The sequence below is a fragment of the Podarcis gaigeae genome, assembly GCF_964106915.1.
Source record: "Podarcis gaigeae genome assembly, chromosome: 13".
Lineage (NCBI taxonomy): Eukaryota > Metazoa > Chordata > Lepidosauria > Squamata > Lacertidae > Podarcis > Podarcis gaigeae.
Window position 1 is genome coordinate 40,107,812 of NC_139689.1, and position 19,434 is coordinate 40,127,245.

A 19,434-nucleotide genomic window follows, 5' to 3' on the forward strand; every position below is an offset into this window, starting at 1 on the left:
CCTGTAAGCCAATCAGTTGTTGCATTCTACGATCCTACCTGCCTATTGTTCTAGGATCCAAGCTTAGTACATAACAGTTAACAATTCTTTTCTCCAGTTAAAAAAGCATCCATGGCAGCACACAATTGGAAAACAAGAGCTGACTTGCGGCACAGAACCAAAGATCCACAACCCAGCATTTTTTCCCTAAAAGGTGGCCCCCTGACACATCAATAAGCATGGACCTACCGTTCCACCACCACGACTCATCCTCTTTTCTTTTTAAAAAATATTTTATTAAGGCTTTCCATAACAAAATACAATAAAAAACTTTAATTGATCTAAACAAAGAGAGAAAAAAGAGGAAGAGGAATGCAAAATATTCTCTCACAGGTAGATCTTCCACCTCTTTCTGTGTTAAGACAAGGGTTAAGATTTCACCTGGGAGCTTCTTCTCCCAGCTTCCCACTCTGGGAGATCTTTTCTTCCCTGCCTCTTACACAGGACCTTTCAACAGCCAGCCATCACCTTCATCTGAGTACAATCCCTCCATTGACCCAAAACAGAGGACATTAAAAAACAAAACAGAAGCAAGAGCCAAGCAAAGAAGAAGAAGAAGAGTTTGGATTTGATATCCCGCCTTTCACTCCCTTTAAGGAGTCTCAAAGCGGCTAACATTCTCCTTTCCCTTCCTCCCCCACAACAAACACTCTGTGAGGTGAGTGGGGCTGAGAGACTTCAGAGAAGTGTGACTGGCCCAAGGTCACCCAGCAGCTGCATGTGGAGGAGCGGAGACACGAACCCGGTTCCCCAGATTACGAATCTACTGCTCTTAACCACTACACCTCACTGAAGGGAAGTAACAACTCAAATTCTGAGGTATGCCCCCTCTGCACATGGATGCTTCACTTGTAGCATAGCTAATCGTCTGCATGAATTTGTCTCATCCTTTTTAAAAGCCATCTTTAGATTATAAGTAGCCAGTGGGCTCTTCCTGTATGCTGAGGCCAAAATCCTACGCATGCTACTTCTGGATAAGTGTGCCCAGGACTGCTGTCTAATTTCCACACAGTGCCTTATTTGTTGTGGTGCTGATGATAATAATTCCCGTTATTATCACAGCAAGTGGCTATCAGCGCATCTTGGGGTCGCGACTGCCATAATTTATTTATATTTAATTTATTTACAAAACTGTATCAATCGACTTCCCGCAAAATTAGATGTACAGCTTCCCCATTCTAAAAGTCAATCATTTATGACAGGGGTAAAGCAATAAAACAAATGAGTAACAAATTGGCAGACAAAGGCAATCATCAACAATCAGTCCAGCAATTCAGCATAAAAGCCGCAGGGTGAATGAGGAGGCTTTTACAACATGGGAGCTAGAAGTGAGGTGGCCTGACAGATTTTTCTGGGTGGCTGGGTCCAAAGCAGTCGTGCAACGCATAAAAGGGCCCCTTCCACAATTACATGCGCGCGCACACACAGACACACACAGACACAATATTACAGAACATGCAGCAAAGAGACCTAGAGCAAGGTTTCACCAACAATCACCAATATGCTCTTTGCACAGCTTCATCATTTCTGGTCACTGTTGCCAATTTGAGGCAATACTGAGTTCTAGCATCAGAGATCAATATAGCTACTGGGATCGGTTGGTCCAATTCAGTGTGCCATCGGGATATGGGATCAACAGGGATGCTCATAGCCTTTCCTAAAGGTGCCCAAACTATGCACCCAAATAAAGTGTCAATAGCCTATCCATGGGACCATGCAAACCTGCTGAGATTTCCCAGTCTAGTTCCTTGACCCTAACAGCAAGCTCAATCGGGAGCTGACATACTGCCCCGCTCCCCCTTGGAGAGCAAACCGTTCAGCCAATGAATCCCAAGCGCTGCTGATGCTTCACGGTTGCTTGAGAATCCAAACACTTCCATTTTTAAAACAACCAGGCAGGCAGCTACACTCTCCTTACCTATATATGCAAAATCCCGATTCAAGAAAGCACAGCACAGGCAATGGCTCTCCTAATTTACCTTGAAGGGAAAAACTTAAAATATCAGGTGCGTTCCAACAGATTGCAGTTGGTACCTACCTACCAATTTCTCCTGCTCTTGATGTGCTTATTCCAGAAGGTTTGCTGGAAAGATCTTTCTGCACCTCCCAGCTAAGGGAGAGAACTGTCTGAAAACCGAAGAGCGTATTTTGAGGGCAGTGTATTCCAAGTGGTTTAAAAAAATAAAAAATAAAATCCTATATCTCTGCTTTATAACCAATTTGCATTGACTCGAATTACTTCTGTTTTATCCCTGGGATGTTCCCACCGATATATAAATAGAGACTGTGGCGCTGAACTTCCTGTCAAGTCTCTGGAGGTCAGAGATGGGTAAGCAAAGAGAGAGAGAGACAGGAGGGGTTCAAACTGTGCCTTTTTGCAAGTGGCTGTTAAATCTTCAAGAGCTTTGCACATCTGAGAGAACTTCAGGACACCTTCCTAGCATGGAATTGTTTGTTTGGAAATGAATAGTTTCCATAGAACCACTGGAGCTTGGAAGGTTTATGTATGCTAGTAGTTTGCAGCTTGTGGGTCAGGATCAAGAGATGGGTTTGCATACCAGTTAACAATAGATAAGATAAGCACCACCACCATTTTATTTTTTAGTGCTGGGTGGGTGGATTAAATAAAGGGGAAATCTGAAATAAAGGAAAAGCAAAAGTGATGCCAACGAAGTTTGGAAGACGAACTTCCCAGTTCAGAACTGCTGGGCTACTTAGGAGTCAAGGCCAACCACTCCAAAATTGAGGCTCAGCTCAAAAATAGCCAGAGTAGTTGCTTCCATCCATTCCCCACTTTTCATGGCAACATCGGTGAGGAGAGAAGTGGCCTTCACTGGGTTCTTCACTGTGGGTATCAAGAAGAATTTGGAAGCAATTATCATGAGGCCCTGGCACTCAGAATGCTGTTCAACCTTTTTCACAGCTGCTTAACGCAGGCCAATATTTTCCTTGAGCTACCCACCACCACCCCAATCTCTCTTTCCTGGTCACACACCTTCAGCTTGGACAGCATCAGCGCCTATGAAATATAAGGATGTTTTGCCCCCACGGTGCATCCTTTCACACTTACTGGCACTGAATCACATTTGCCATAATGTTGCCCATTTACCCAGTTTTAACAGATTCTTTGGGGGCACGTCACAAACAATTTTTGTTTTTAGCACCCTGAATAATTTGATGGCATCAAGAAATTAGGCCACCTCATGTCACTGCTCACCATAACTCCAGATCAAGTTAAAAAGCACCGGTCAGAATACATATATTTGGGGGACCCCACCTCTTACCACTGAGATAAAGGTAAAGTTAAAGGGGCCCTGACTGTTAGGTCCAGTTGTGACCGACTCTGGGGTTGCGGCGCTCATCTCGCTTTATTGGCCAAGGGAGCCGGCGTACAGCTTCCAGGTCATGTGGCCAGCATGACTAAGCCGCTTCTGGTGAACCAGAGCAGCGCACGGAAACGCCATTTACCTTCCCACCGGAGTGGTACTGTACCTATTTATCTACTACCTTCCCGCCGGAGCGCTACCTATTTATCTACTTGCACTTTTGACGTGCTAGGGTGGCAGGAGCAGGAACCGAGCAACGGGAGCTCACCCTGTCACGGGGATTCGAGCCACTGACCTTCTGATCGGCAAGTCCTAGGCTCTGTGGTTTAACCCACAGCGCCACCTGCGTCCCGACCACTGAGATAGCTTTCCATATAGCCTATTCCTTAACCAATTACTGATCCATAAAAGAACCTGCCTTCTTATTGCGTGGCTGCTAATTTATATTGTTTTTGTTAGGAGACAAGCAATTTCACATTTGATTTCTTTTAAGAAATCTTGGGTGAGTTCCTTAGATTCCCTTCCGTCATGGACTGGCTGGATGCAAAGGAGTGCTGAGAGGCACCAGGCAGGGAACCCCCAAGGGAAGAAGGCTCAGAGCCAGGGGGCTGGTGATGGGACGCCAATGAGGGGTCAGAGGAAGAAAAGGGTGAAGGCTGCAAGGGGGAGTACCATACCATGATCACAAAATCTGGGGAGGAGGCCCTGGAAAACCTTAAAACACAAATTATTTTTGATTAGCTTGGAATGTTTTTGCAAAGCAAAGCAATCAGAATGATCAGGGGCTTTGTTTATTCAGCTTTGCTTGGAACAGGTATTCTGCCTTGAGGCACAGGAGGTTGAGGAGATGATCCTGCAGGAGCCTCCTTCCAATTCGGTATGCAGCAGCAGTAGGGCACCGCTTAAGGACATTATATTGTTACCTTAACATCTAGATAGGAGTCCCAGCTGCCAGAAATAATCTTCAGTATGTCCTTGCAGCAGATTAGGCAGAGGAAGAAGGCAGAACGAATGCAGTTCAGATTTCCAGAAGCAGAGCAAGCAAGGAACACAAACGTTGTGGTCCTCAGTGTTCCATTAAGCAACATTTCCATCCTTCCTTCCTTCTTTCTCTTTCAACTTATATCTCACATTCTAATTCAGGGCCCCTCCAGACCAGTGTTTTATTGTGGGTGTCCTCTGCAACGTGTTCAGGACGCAACGACAGTACATCATAGTGGGGGATTTATTCTGCTTTCGTTTGTTCTGCAATGCTTCCCTGATGCTACCACATTGTTGCTGTGTGGAGGCACTATGGCGCAACAAAAGGAGAACCAAAATAAGCCAGAACATTTGTGGCATAAGAAGCTACAGGATTTCAGAAGGAAATCTACAGGATAGGCACTGATTGGAAATGAAGCAGCATGACCGTCATAAAACCTCTGCAGGCGCCAACAGTATTGAAAGCAGGATTGTGTGTGACCTCCCTGATAGCATCATGAGCACAAATCATTATGAATGCACAATAAAAAGGATGTTTGGAGGGGCCCTCAGAAGGAACAGAAGTGGCTAAGGGCTCCTTCAGATAACCTGTTTATTTGGCATTCATCCTGATAGATTGTGTTAAGCTTATGCAGAGGGGCTAGATCAAGGGCCAGCAAACCTTTTCAGCAGGCGGCCGGTCCACTGTCCCTCAGACCTTGTGGGGGGGCCGGACTATATTTTTTTTTGGGGGGGGAGAACAAATTCCTATGCCCCACAAATAACCCAGAGATGCATTTTAAATAAAAAGACACATTCTACTTATGTAAAAACACGCTGATTCCCGGACCGTCCGTGGGCCGGATTTAGAAGGCGATTGGGCCGGCCCCGGCCCCGGGCCTTAGTTGTTCTACCCATGAGCTAGATTATGTTTGGCCTCTGTTCAGCATATGTTCTGATTTGTTTGCAGATCAGGTATATGACAGGAAGTATTTGTCCTGCATCCCTCCCGATTTACTTGCAGGTGTTCATATGTCACCCCACATTTTTCAATGCATTTTCCTGTCATTTCCAAACTGTATAAAGTCTATTTCTTTTTAAAAGTGGATTTGTTGCGCTGGGGTAACAGAGCACTTTAATCCACTTGAACTGTGCAAATCTAAACTTGCAGTAGGTAGGTGCTTGAATCCCTCTTGCAAAAATAGTGACAGTAAAACAATAACCAATTTTCAAGAACACAAAACAGAAAAACAAATAGTAACAGAAGCCACTGACAACAGCAGACCCAACAAAGGAACCACATCAACAGGCAGATCAATAAAAGGTGGACATAGAATCCACTGGAACAGAGAGAAAGGAAACTGAACCAGCAGTTAGATGACACCAAAGTCCTTTAGAGAAAAGACAGGCTCCAGCCAGGCACCTAAAATTTCAGCATGGGGTCAGGTGGACCTCAGTGGAAATGACATTCCTTAGTTGCTCACCACTACAACCCAAGAGACCGTGCTCCTCGTGAATGGCTGGTGTACTAAATTCGGGGGGGAGAGAGAGAGCAGGACCTCAGATGTTACATTGGGTGCATGGGAGGAGGAGGAACAGAAGACTATAAGGTCCAAAAGGTATCCATGTATCAAGTCATGTAGGTTTTAAAGGTAAGAACTAGTACCTCAAATTGAACTTGGAAACCAGTAAGTAATCAGGGCAGAACAAACAGCAACAGACTGTGCCAGCTGTCTGGCCCCAGACAACTTGCACCAGTTTTAAGTTTCCAGGTGTGTTAAGGGCAACCCCACACAGAGCACTTGACAGTAGTTCAATCTGGAGAGTGCTACAATATGAATGACTATGGCCAGCTCTAATTGTTACAGGAAATCACATCAGCCAAAGCTGGTAAAAATGTACTGCTACTCACTGCCCCAACGGACCATCCAATTCAAGTAGCACCTCAGGCTGTGAACTTGTGCAACCTCATTCAAAATGAACTGAACACCTATACCTGGATTATCAAATTCTCCACCCCCAGCCAACAATTGTTTTATCTAATCTGGATTAAGTTTCATCTTGTTTTGCTGCAGAGTCCAGTATCTAAGAGCTGACAATGTTCAAGGTTTCCACTGCCTCCCTAGAGTGTGATCAAAAAAGGCATGTAAAATAAAGCTAGATGTCATCACTTCATCTCATATCTGTGGCTAGTTTCACCCAGTGGTTTCAAATAGATGTTAGAGAGCAAGGGTTGAGGGGGTTAAGAAAAAGATGAAATTTTGTGATCTGTCGTGATTCAGAAACCAAGGGGATGTCGGCTGTTTGGAGTATCTGGCATGCGAGTCTCCCACCCAACTACTTTGGATGTGCTCTGCTTTGTCTGGGAATTGACCAAAAAAATCAGCATTTGTGTTTGAGATGGATGAAATTAGGGTCACTCAATTAAACCGATTGGCGGAATACTTCTTCACACAACACTTACAGATTTTTCTATCAAAATATGTGGTGATTTAAAACTGGAGCAGATAAATAAATGGAGGGCGAGTCTACCAATGGCCATTAGCCATGACTGCTGAATAAAACCTCCATGTTCAGAGTATCTCTGAATATCAAGTGCTAGGGACAAAAACAGGAGAGAGCTGCTAAGTTCATGCATTGCTCACAGGCTTCTTGGAAACATCTGTCCACTGGGAAACAGGATGGGCTATTGGTATGGTCAAGCACAGCAGCTACTCCTATCCTTATAAAAGACACTCAAGAAAATGGAAGCATGACTCCGCTTGGAGAGAACCTTCTCCCTATTTTTAGACTTCCTGAGGGTTGATAATCTTCTATTATCTCCACCTCCCATATAACACAAGGAAAACTAAATTTGCAAAGGAAACACAGCACAAAAATTTCCAGGAAATCAACGGAAGAGAAAAGTGAGTTGAACACACCTTTCTGGGAATCCCCAGCTATCTCCTGACCACCAAAAGACCACCCAACAGTGGCAACCTTATCAAATGACCATTCCCATGGCTTCATAACAATCCTCAGTGACCTTCATGTCCCTTGTTAAGTGTAGTCGGACAGCTTCAGCTTCCCAACTGTAACGAAAGAAGGCTGGCAAAACTTGATGGGCGTGAGCGGGTGTGTGGAGGCATCCTGCACTTGGAGTATTTCTATAGATACCGCACATAACTCCAGCCCTGAGCATGTGTGTTCTGGGTGACCTTGAAGTCAGCAGATCAGCAGGAGAAATTATGAAATTGAACCAAGCAAAGGAGGCCGGAAGAAAGCAGGGACACATCAGCAATCACACGGTGGGGCAAGCGGCGATTCCGTTGCACGTTTTGACCCGGGAGATGTAGGACAGTTTTGCAGTTAGCCCTCCGCAGATGGGGAAAGCTCTCTGGTCGAGCAGGATGCCACCTCCTCAGTAACATTTAGACCAGGTCAAGTAACAAACTCACCGTGTTGAAGTTGGGGAAGAGGTTGAGCTGGGGGGCCCCATTGAAGCGGAAGGTCAGGAAATGCTTGATGTCCAGCGGCGAATGCAGGGACCGTCCTGGGATGGGGAGCGATGTCAAGAGGGAGCTATTGTGGCTGGCTGGACCTAAGAGGCGAGAAGAGACGGGAGATAAGAAATACCATGAGTTTAAGAGGAAACAGAGTAGAATGAGAAAGAGACCTGCATACGTTGCATCATTCACAAATGGGGTGGTGCGAGAGAAGTGCTAGTTTGCCATATATAGGGATAGTGGGTGGTGCTGTGGTCTAAACCACTAAGCCTCTTGGCCTTGCCGACCGGAAGATTGGCGGTTCAAGTCCCTGCGACGGGGTGAGCTCCCATTGCTCTGTCCCCAGCTCCTGCCAACCGAGCAGTTTGAAAGCACGCCAGTGCAAGTAGATAAATAGGTACCACCGCGGTGGGAATGGCGTTTCTGTGCGCTCTGGTTTCCATCATGGTGTCCCATTGCACCAGAAATGGTTTAGTCATGCTGGCCACATGACCCGGAAAGCTGTCTGCAGACGAACACCAGCTCCCTTGGCCTGAAACTGAGATAGGCGCCACATCCCCATAGTCGTCCTTTACCTTTAGTTTGCCATATGAAATAAGTAAGCCCAATAAACGTATACGCACAGGAGAATAAGCTGCTCACTGCGTGTGATTTTTCTGTCATGCCATTTGTAATCGCTTTCTGCTGTTGGCTACCTTGCAGATGCAAAAGATCCCACGTTCAACTCCTGGCACCTGATCTCTAGGAAAGGCTCTTGCCTGAAATCCTAAATAACTGCTACCAGTCTCTGCGTACAATACTGAGCTAGGAGGACTGAGGGTCTGACTCAATGTAATTGATGCTGTGAGCCGCCATCTAAGGATGAAGGGTGGTTGCCAATTTAATAAATGAAATGGAAATAAATAAATAAATAACTTAAGACAGCGTCTTTTGTTCTGTGTTCACCTGGAATCACAGAACTGTAGAGATGGAAGGGACCCCAAGGGCCATCTAGTCCGAACGCCTGCAATACAGGAACCTCAACCAAAGCCTCCATGACTGTCAGGAAGTTCTTCCAGATGTTAGATGGAATCTCCTTTCTTGTCACTCAAAGCCATTGGTCCTGGTCCTAGCTTCCGGAGCAGGAAAAAAAAAGCTTGCTCCATCTTCCATGTGACAGGCCTTTAAATACTTGGCTAAATGTTGGAGGGTATGGAATAGAACATCCCCAGGGCTGTTTTTCAGCTGGAACTCACCAGAACTTAGTTCTGGCACCTTTGCCATTCTAAGAGAATGAGGGAGGTGTTAATGGACATCCCTATTTTCATTGGGGAGAAGGGGACGACAGAGGACGAGATGGTTGGATAGTTTTCTCGAAGCTACCAGCATGAGTTTGACCAAACTGTGGGAGGCAGTGGAAGACAGGAGTGCCTGGCGTGCTCTGGTCCATGGGGTCACGAAGAGTCGGAGACGACTAAACGACTAAACAACATTTTCATCGGAGAAATGTTGGAGGGTATGGAGTGAAGTGTGCCTTCAATTTTAATTCAGAAAAAGGCCATTTTAGAAGTTCCAGAGACGCTGCTTTAAATTTTAATTTTACACAGTCTTGGCCTTGGTCTTGGCCATGCAGCAACCAGATTTTTGAAAGCAAGATTAGTGCAACCATACTGATGCTAATTGCTTGCCCTGTAACTGCCCACTTCTGCTGTCCTGCTAGCTACAGAGATGGAAAGTGATCACTTGGTGGATTACGTACTCCGTAAGGAAAGGAAAGCAATTAACTGTAAGGAATGTACTTCGCTGTCTTGGGTGGATATATACACAAACTATTCAAGCCACGCATCCAAAGGGAAAGTGTGAGCAGCTGCTTTCCCTTTGCTCTTTTTAACTAGCATCTATTTCCATAACTGAAAATGGCCAACATAATATCTTATTGCTTTTCTTTCTTCTAGGCTGGCCATACCCAGCTTCTTCTGTCTTCCCTTTAAACAGTTTTCTTTCTTAGATCCAGCGTTCCTCTCTGAACCTTTCCCAGTATGTTGTTCCTTTGTAAAACACAAATTGTTGGTGACCTGCACCATAGAGAGGCCACTGCATACAAGGTAAACACAACATATATTTCTGCCCTAAAGGTCATTTAATTTTGCTGTCCTTGCCCCAACGTTCTGTTGCATTTGGCAAGGTGTGAGGGGCTCTCAAGGTCCTTCAAGGCCTTTCCTAATTCCTGCCCCTTTTCCAGCTTCCATACATATGAATAGAGCAGCGATTGCCAACCCTAAACCTCCAAAGGCATTCGCTGGTGCCTTTGGGCACCAAGTCGGTAAACATTTATTTAATGGCAGGCATTGTGACTTCTACATTATTGTTACTGTGACTTTTATATTGGATCAGATTGTTACTATTAATGTTTGAGGTTTTATTGTTATTTTTATGTGTGTTGGAAGCCACCCAGAATGGCTGGGGTATAAATAAAAAAAGGTTGTTGTTGTTTCCTTTGCTTATCGAGAGGCTTTTCTGAATTGGGGTGAATGGGTTGCTCAAACATGCTCTATGTGTCTGATTGAGAGAGATGCACTTAAGCAGAAAAAAGGGGAGAGATTTTAATTTTTTGCATTCTGTGCTTAGCTGTGTGAGAGAGGGAGGACAGAGAGAAAGAGATGTGTATTTTTCTTGGTACTAGAAAATACAGCTGCAACACTTTGTGTATTTTGTGCAGTAGAGTGGGGAAATCAATGTTGTGTGATCTGCACAATCTGAACCAGCAGGACACAGCTGACTTCCATGGCAAGCTTGAAGTTGTCCCGGGGAGGAGGGAGAAGCAATTACTATACAGTGGTACCTTGGGTTAAGATCTTAATTTGTACTGGAGGTCTGTTCTTAACCTGAAACTGTTCTTAACCTGAAGTACCACTTTAGCTAATGGGGCCTCCTGCTGCCGCTGCACAATTTCTGTTCTCATCCTGAAGCAAAGTTCTTAACCTGAGGTAATATTTCTGGGTTAGCAGAGTCTGTAACCTGAAGAATATGTAACCCGAGGTACCACTGTACTTCTAATTTTGTGTTATGCCACGGTAGCCATTTTGTGACTGGCGCCCACTCTCTCTAAATTCAAAATGTGCCTTCTGGTCCAAGAACCCCTGAAAGGAAGGGAAGGGATTGCAATTTAGGAAAACTATTCAGAGGCCAGTCGCATCTATCCACAAGGCCAGCACAGTCTGAGTTGGGGAGGAGAGATCACATCTCAAGGGTTTCCCAAGCTTCACTGTAGCTCCCTTTTTCCTGCTCCATACAAACTTTCTTATTACTACCATTTCTTAATGCTTACATCCTACCCTTCCTCCCATAGGAGCCCAGTGTAGCTAACAACAACCTCCATGATATACAATCAACATAAAAAATAGTAACTAAAATAAACATTAGTCTATATCAACAATAAAAAAAAGAATGGGGAAAAAAGATAATTTGACTCTTCAGCTTTACCACAGTTTATCCGCAAACAGTGTTTTCAGTTTTTGTTTAAATGATAAGAACCTGTAGGACAACTTCATCTGCTTCTGAATACCAATTGCTGAAAACCACAGGAAGGGAGACTGCTCTTGTGCTCAGGTCCTGCTTAAAAATCTCCCACAGGCATCTTGGTTGGTCACAGTAAGAACAGATGCTGGACTACATGGGCCACTGTTCTGATCCATCGGGCTCTGTTCCTATGTGCTGAGTTTGGGGCCAGGCCAGGTAGAAGTGAGTCTACTCAGGTAGGAGTGTAAGTATGCCTCAGGTCTCTAGGTCCAGTGTGGTGATTATGAGCCACAGGGTCAAAACGTGTTTGGCCATATTTCATTATGTTTTATGGAGTCAAGCAATTTGCACAGCAGTAATGTAACAACGACGCGGGTGGCGCTGTGGGTTAAACCACAGAGCCTAGGACTTGCCGATCGCATGGTCGGTGGTTCGAATCCCCGTGGCAGGGTGAGCTCCCGTCTTTCGGTCCCAGCTCCTGCCCAACTAGAAGTTCGAAAGTAGCCCTAAGTGCAAGTAGATAAATAGGTACCGCATTATAGCGGGAAGGTAAACGGCGTTTCCGTGTGCTGCGCTGGTGCTGGCTCGCCAGAGCAGCTTCGTCACGCTGGCCACGTGACCCGGAAAGTGTCTCCGGACAGCGCTGGCCCCCGGCCTCTCAAGTGAGATGGGCGCACAACCCTAGAGTCGGACACGACTGGCCCGTACGGGCAGGGGTACCTTTACCTTTACCTTTAATGTAGAACAACAAAAAATGTTGAACAGCGACAGCCTGCGGCCTCATCCAGGAACTCCTCTGACCAGGAAATAGGAGATCTCACCACGTTCAGGTTTCTAGTAGTAAGTTTCCAGCTTCTGACAGGAGAAATGCTCAAGCTGCAAGCCTCCACAGGAACTGGGGAAACTGGGAAATTGGTGCACTATCTTGGGTGGACCCATGGCAGTTTCCCTTAAAATGCAAACTATAGTGTTAGAGAGGTTATTTTACTCAAGGCCATGATTGGGGGAGGGAGGGGTTTCCCTTCCCCACACCCTACAGTCCCAAAACTGCTCAGGGTTTCCTCATACCCACTGTTTACATAACAGAAACCATGTAGATGAATGTATAGTTTGGCCTTCAGTCCTCCTCCTGGCCTGAATACTCTCTGTTCAAATTCCACCCATGTAAGGCCTGAATCTGAGATTTCCCAGTGCAAACATGGCTTAAATGGCCTAACTGAGCTACGAAGAAGGGAATGACCTTGATGGCATCTATCTTCTCTTCTCCCTCCCTCCCACTTTTGGCTAACAAAGGGTTGTAGCAAACGTCAATTCTGCTCAGAGTAGCCCCACTGAAATTTATGGGCACAACCAACTTAGGTCCTTTAACGTTAATGGGTTCACTTGAATACAACTCAAGATGCACAGATTGAAATATGGGGCACAACTGTGTAGGGGACCAACTGGGGTTATACCTCTTATACCTCTAATGCTGGGTATATCACTTTCGCCACCGACTCCTGCGGTGGTGGGGGGTGTAATGCACAAGAGATATTGGCAGCACTATTCAAGTGAAGGCAGAGCACGTGAAATACTCAGAGTAATGCAGGGCACCCTTCAGCGATCCTTGCAATCTACAGTCCCTTCTTCTTTCAATACACAGCTTCTATCATGACTGGCAATAAAACACTTCAAAGCATATGCTCTGCCTTTCCCACCAGTTGACGGCTCTGTTCTTCACCCCCTAATTCCATAGGTAGGTGAATTCTTCTGTTATTTATTTAACTTTATTTTCCAGTGTTAAACCAGAAGGAGTAGGAAGAGAATGGATCAAAGACCATAATATTTTTTAAAAAAAATCTCAGTGTGCACATTTTTCTACAGATTGTAGTGTAACGGGCCCAAAGATGCCTGGAAGGCACAAGTGGCCTCTTTCTAGCAGATTGGACAAATTTGTTCCCGTCTTTGTAGAGGGAACTGCTCCCCGAACCAGCTCTGACTCCAGGGGGGTAAACTACAGCTTGCTTCGTCAGGCATGTACTGATCAAATTAATACCAAAGTCACCCAGAAGGGAAATCTGGAGAACAGCAGGCAACAACTCCCCCCCCCAAAAAATGTTTCTCATTTATTCATTTTAAAGTGACAAACAAGCATGTAATAATTTGTTATATATTACCTCACCCACCTCAACTGCCTGTCCAAGTCCAAGGTTATCCCCTGTCCTTTTGGTCCTCCCAACTGGCTTGTGAGGCAGTGATGGGCTGAGAGATACTGAGCGGCCTAAGCTCAAGGGAGAAAGGTCTCCTCAGCATGAGTCCAACTCCAATCCCAACACACTAACATGGCTCTCCCACACAATAAAGCAGAATACTAGCTAGAAGTGAATGTATACATAATTACTGTATTTTTCCAAGTATAAGACTATGTTTGTTTGTTTTTTTTAACCAAAAAAACAGGTTTTAAATTGGGGCTCACCTTATGCACGGGTAGTGCTGAGGGGTGTTTTCTTCATTCGGAGTCCCCCAAAATAGGGGGCGTCTTATACATGGGGGGCATCTTATACACGTAAAAATATGGCATATTGTAAGGTTTGGAAGGAAATTTCTGCCTGGCACCATTAACTACAGCAAATCTCTAGGGTGGGACTATCATTACTTACATAGTTTGTGGAACATGTGTTTTGTTTTGTTTTACTTTTTCAATTTTAAAAACTTTATTGTTCTAGCCAAAGGCCATGATACACCTGCAGTAACAGTTCAGTCTTACCTTGCAAATTGAACGGAATCCATTCCGGAAGTCTGTTTGACTTCCAAAATGTTCGACTTCCAAGGAGCGGCTTCCGATTGGCTGCAGGAAGCTGCATAAGCCACACCGGACGTTTGGCTTCCGAAAATCATTCGAAAACTGGAACAATCACTTCCAGTTTCCGATCGTTCAGGAGCTGAAACATTTGCGTTTACAGGTGTTCGGCTTCTGAGGTTCCACTGTACTGATAAAACATTTTAAAGCACCAGTAGTGCCACTATTTAAACCTACTCTGACCCTCATTTCTGTGTTACTGTATAGCACTTGGATCAATAGAAGAAGTCTGAAGTTGGACAACCTTTTAATTCTAGTAACAGCTCTCTGTTGGCAAACATGAATTAGAGAGCAAAATTTATACCATACATCTGGATCCTGAAAGGTTAGTTCGATGCTGTCTCTCTGGTCACAATTAAACAGGTATTTACAACGTAAACCATTTCCTAAATCCAGGAAAGCCCCTACAATGCCTAGAATTCCTGCTTGCAGTTCAGATTCTGCTTTCATTATTCTGTTGGATTTCTTCACTGGTCAGTTATAAATGACCATGTGTACAACATCTGGGGACGTCTTTCTAGAAGAATCATAATGGGAATTTGGACTTTCCCCCTGCAGCCTGCCTGTGCATCCGCCACCAAAATTTGTCCCCCACATTTACTGACGTCACACGTACACACCGTGCAGTGTGCCTCTGCCAACACAATTTGTGGTGCCTGGTCCTATCGTGGGCAATTTTCTGGGTGCTTGGGCACCCAGGGGTCAGCGCCTATGTCCCTAATGTAAATATTCACTCACCCCATCTTCCCTAGCTGGGGGGGATGCCATTTTGTGGTTCGCCTAAGCCAGGGGTAGCAAACGTTTTCAGCAGGGGGCCGGTCCACTGTCCCTCAGACCTTGTGGGCGGCCGGACTATATTTTAGAGAAAAAAATGAACACATTCCTATGCCCCACAAATAACCCAGACATGCATTTTAAATAAAAGGGCACATTCTACTCATGTAAAAACACGCTGATTCCCAGGCCGGGTTTAGAAGGTGACTGGGCCGGATCCGGCATCTGGGCCTTAGTTTGCCTACCCATGGCCTAAGGTGCCAAAATGTCTTGGTCTGGCCCTACTCCACCATGGCAACCTACTTAGGAGCTCCTTGTTCTCTGTATCTTGTCACCTGCTTCTGATCACTCTCTGATCTCTTTGGCTATCGCCCAGCATCCCACAGGCTCTCCACAACACGGCAGAGGTGGCAATGCTCGACCAAAAATTTTCCAAGCCAGAGACTCACCAAACAGCAATTCCAGCACTTTGCATAACTCCTTGCCTGCTTCCCAGTGTTAACAAATGTAGAATTATGGGAAATGAAGCACGCATACGCAAAACCTTGATCAATTTGCACAATTCATAAAAGCCAGAGGCTTCTGATCTTCTTGTCCTGGAATCTACGGTGACACATGACTTTTCCTGTCTCCATGTTTAAGTACAGCTCCAAACTCCTTTCTTCATAGTTCCATGAGGAATTGGGAGGTGGAAACGGGGACCACAAAATCCCACATTCTGCAAGTTCTATCAAAGCACCCAAAACGTAGTTGGTTATAAAGCAAATTCAATCTGAGCAAAGGGGCGGGGGGAGTACCCATGTGCATAATTTAGTTCAATGCAGTGGCTGAATTAGAAATGTTATTGCAGGATTCCTGAACCACACAAAACAAAGTTATTGTATTCCTCCACCAGTGATGTGCTGTTCCTTTTTGGATGCCCACTCAAAGCTTTTTCTGTTGTCTTCCTTTGTATGTAAATATGTAAGCAAGCGACACTTATCACTGTCACTGAGATCATCTTGCAGTGTAGGCAGGCGAAAGGGATTCAATTTTTTATTATTATTAAAACAAATCCTATTACATTTCTGATGGTTAGGACCAGGGGTCAGTAAACTTTTTCAGCAGGGGGCCAGACCCTCAGACCTTGTGGGAGGCCAGACTATATTTTGAAGGGGGGGGGGAAGGATGAATTCTTATGCCCTACAAATAACCCAAAGATGGAGCCAGAAGATCAAACCTATCCATTCTGAAGGAATTCAGCCCTGAGTGCTCACTGGAAGGACAGATCCTGAAGCTGAGGCTCCAGTACTTGGGCCACCTCATGAGAAGAGAAGACTCCCTGGAAAAAACCCTGATGTTGGGAAAGATGGAGGGCACAAGGAGAAGGGGACGACAGGGTACGAGATGGTTGGATAGTGTTCTCGAAGCTACCAGCATGAGTTTGACCAAACTGTGGGAGGCAGTGGAAGACAGGAGTGCCTAGCGTGCTCTGGTCCATGGGGTCACCAAGAGTCGGACACGACTAGACGACTAAACAACAACAACAAATAACCCAGAGATGCATTTTAAATAAAAGCACACATTCTACTCATGTAAAAACACCAGGCAGGCCCCGCAAATAACCCAGAGATACATTTTAAATAAAAGAATACATTCTACTCAAGTAAAAACACGCTGATTTCTGGACCGTCCACGGGCTGGATTTAGAAGGTGATTGGGCCGGATCCAGCCCCCGGGCCTTAGTTTGCCTACCCATCATTAGGACACTGGCACTGTAACAACATCCCTCTCTCTCTCTTACAGAATTATGGTGCAAAGTTTTTATGATGGAAAAATCTAACAGGAGTGCTAGAGGACAGGCTACTTTATAGCATGTCTGCAGCAAGTTTTAAACCTGGAGCCTAAGAGATACTAGGCATGCATTCAGCCTGTATGCCACCAAAAAACTCTAGCTGGAGTATAGGGTAACAAGCCAAACCAGCAAATGAGGCACTTGGAGAGCAATAGGCCAAATTAGGCCAGGTGGTAAGGCTGATCTCTGTGAAAGCTTTCAGTTCAGATTTATCTAGTCTGGGCTATATGAGGACTCGCCTGCTACTCCTATTTCTTCCAACAGATCAACCTCGCCTTATGTCACTACACTCAATTTTGCCTTGTTTCCAGGACCTTGCCTCCTGTCATGAGACCCAGCTCTGACATCCTTCCCCATGTCGTTAATAGGGAGCGATTTCTCTGTGATGAGGATATTAGTGTGGCTGGATGGAGCCCAACTAAAAAGATAAAATGGCTCTCCTAGGGGACTTGGACAATTTGGGGAGAACCTGTTCTTGTCATCTAGAATATTGCAATCTACATGGCATTATCTTGCTTGCCTCTTTTCGTTGCTCTTACAATCCTGCAGTCTGGACGAAGCACCTCAGTTTTCTTTCTGTGTATTTATCAAGCAGATGATGATCCCCTGCTTTCATAATACCAGCACCAGGGGGCATTCAACGAAGCTGAATTCCAGGAAGATTCAGGACAGACAAAGCAAAATACTTCTCCACACAGCGCATGACTGAACTATGGAATTCACTTTCTCAGGATGTGTTAATGGGTATCAATTTGGAAGACTTCTCAAAAAGTATTAGACCAATTCACTGAGGGTGGAGTTATGTCTGTTATACTTCCACTGTCACAGGCGGGGAGAGTATTGTTGCACTCAGGTCTTGCTTGTGGGTACCTGGTGGGCCACTATGAGAGAACAGGATGCTGGGCTAGAAGGCCATTTGTCCTAATCCAACAGGATTCTCCTTATGTTCTTATTAAAAAGGGTTCAAGAGTGCTACTTCTTCCTTAATTCCAGCTCAGTAGCCATACTCAAGGCTCTGCCCACCTCACTTTTTTGGGTAGTGTAAGGAACCTGCCTCCTCTACTCTTCCTCCAAGTGTCCCCATTTTCCAGGAGGAACAGTCCCGGATTTACAGAAGCCGTCCTGGTTTCTGATTCGATCCCAAAATGTCTTGCTTTTCCTTAGGATTTCCCTACTTTCATCAGAGAAATGTTAGAGGGTGTGGAGTTACGCGACCCCTGAGCCAAGGAGATAAGTAACTAGACAACCTTTAGAAGACATCTGAAGGCAGCCCTGTATAGGGAAGTTTTTTTTAATGTTTAATGTTTTCTGATGCTTTAAATATGTTGGGAGCCACCCAGAGTGGCTGGGGCAACCCAGTCAGATGGGTGGGGTATTATAACAACAACAACAACAGAATAGGATGTCCCTATTTGTTGCAACTCCCACCTGGGAACCAATGTCGCCGCTGTGGAAGGACGTGTGGGTCCAGAATTGGCCTCCAGAGTCACTTACGGACTCATTGTTAAAACCGTGCTTATGGAAGACAATCTTACTCGGCTACGAGTGATTGCCAAAGAAGAAGATCCCTTCCCTTCCTCACCCCTCCTCTCCAGGTTTTGTTTTCTTCAGGTATCCCTTTTCCCTTCAGCCCCAATACCCAACCATCCCAATCCAATGCAGTATTGCTGACTCTCCTGCTGCGCTTCTCAGGGTTCCCTCGATTCTCCACCCTTTTCCTCCTCTGACTCACTCGTCTGCCTGCCATCCAGTCCCAGAGAAGTGTTTATATTATATTCCCTTAGGGTGTGCAGAATAGTAATAATAATAAATTATTTATTTATTTATTTATTTATTTATTTATTTATTTATTTATTTATGTGTTTGTTTGTTTGTTTGTTTGTTTGTTTATACAAACAATGGCTTGGGTTTCCCTAGCCATTCCCTAGCCATTCTGGGCAGCTTCCAACAAAATATTAAAATACAATAGTCTGTTAAACATTAAAAGCTTCCCTAAACAGGGCTGCCTTTAGATGTCTTCTAAAAGTCTGGTAGTTGTTCTCTGTGACAGCTGGTGGGAGGACGTTCCACAGGGTGGGTGCCACTACTGAGAAGGCCCTCTGTCTGGTTCCCTGTAACTTAGCTTCTCGCAGCGAGGGAACCGCCAGAAGGCCCTCGGCGCTGGACCTCAGTATCCAGGCACAACAATGGGGGTGGAGACGCTCCTTCACGTATACTGGACCAAGGCCATTTAAGGCTTTCAAGGTCAGCACCAACAAGATCTTTCAAGACCGGTGTTATGTGGTCTTGGCCACTGCTCCCAGTCACCAGTCTAGCTGCCGCATTCACATGTCATCCACATGTCAGGAGGACTACATCACGTCCACTGTGTCCGTTTGTGTTCTGCCAAATTGGTTGCCACGTGGAGCTGTCAAGGAGCTACATGCTTTCCCAACGTTAGCACTGGTAACATATAGAACCCAGCAGTGGTGAGGAGGCAGAGCCTTTATTGTTAATGCCTCCCATTTTCTATGTGACAAAAGTCTATTAGAAAAGGGGAGATAACCCTGCCCACTACATAAGATGCATTCCTTTTACCTTGGCAGTTGCCATTCACATCTACGTCAAAATGCAATCTACCATACTTACTCGAGTCTAATGAAAACAAAAAAAATTCCTTCCAGTAGCACCTTAAAGACC

The 19,434-nt window shown here is 45.2% G+C and overlaps 1 protein-coding gene across 11 annotated transcripts in view; it reads right to left on the minus strand.

Annotated features, from left to right (window-relative positions):
* The window catches only part of ZNF385C (zinc finger protein 385C), a 167,082-nt gene that overhangs the window by 24,783 nt on the left and 122,865 nt on the right, over nt 1-19,434 (minus strand). For all 11 annotated transcript variants that reach the window (XM_083709465.1, XM_083709458.1, XM_083709463.1 and 8 more), the window contains one exon: nt 7,763-7,905. In XM_083709465.1, the coding sequence (XP_083565591.1) occupies nt 7,763-7,905 (143 nt within the window). The remainder of the gene's footprint in view (nt 1-7,762; nt 7,906-19,434) is intronic.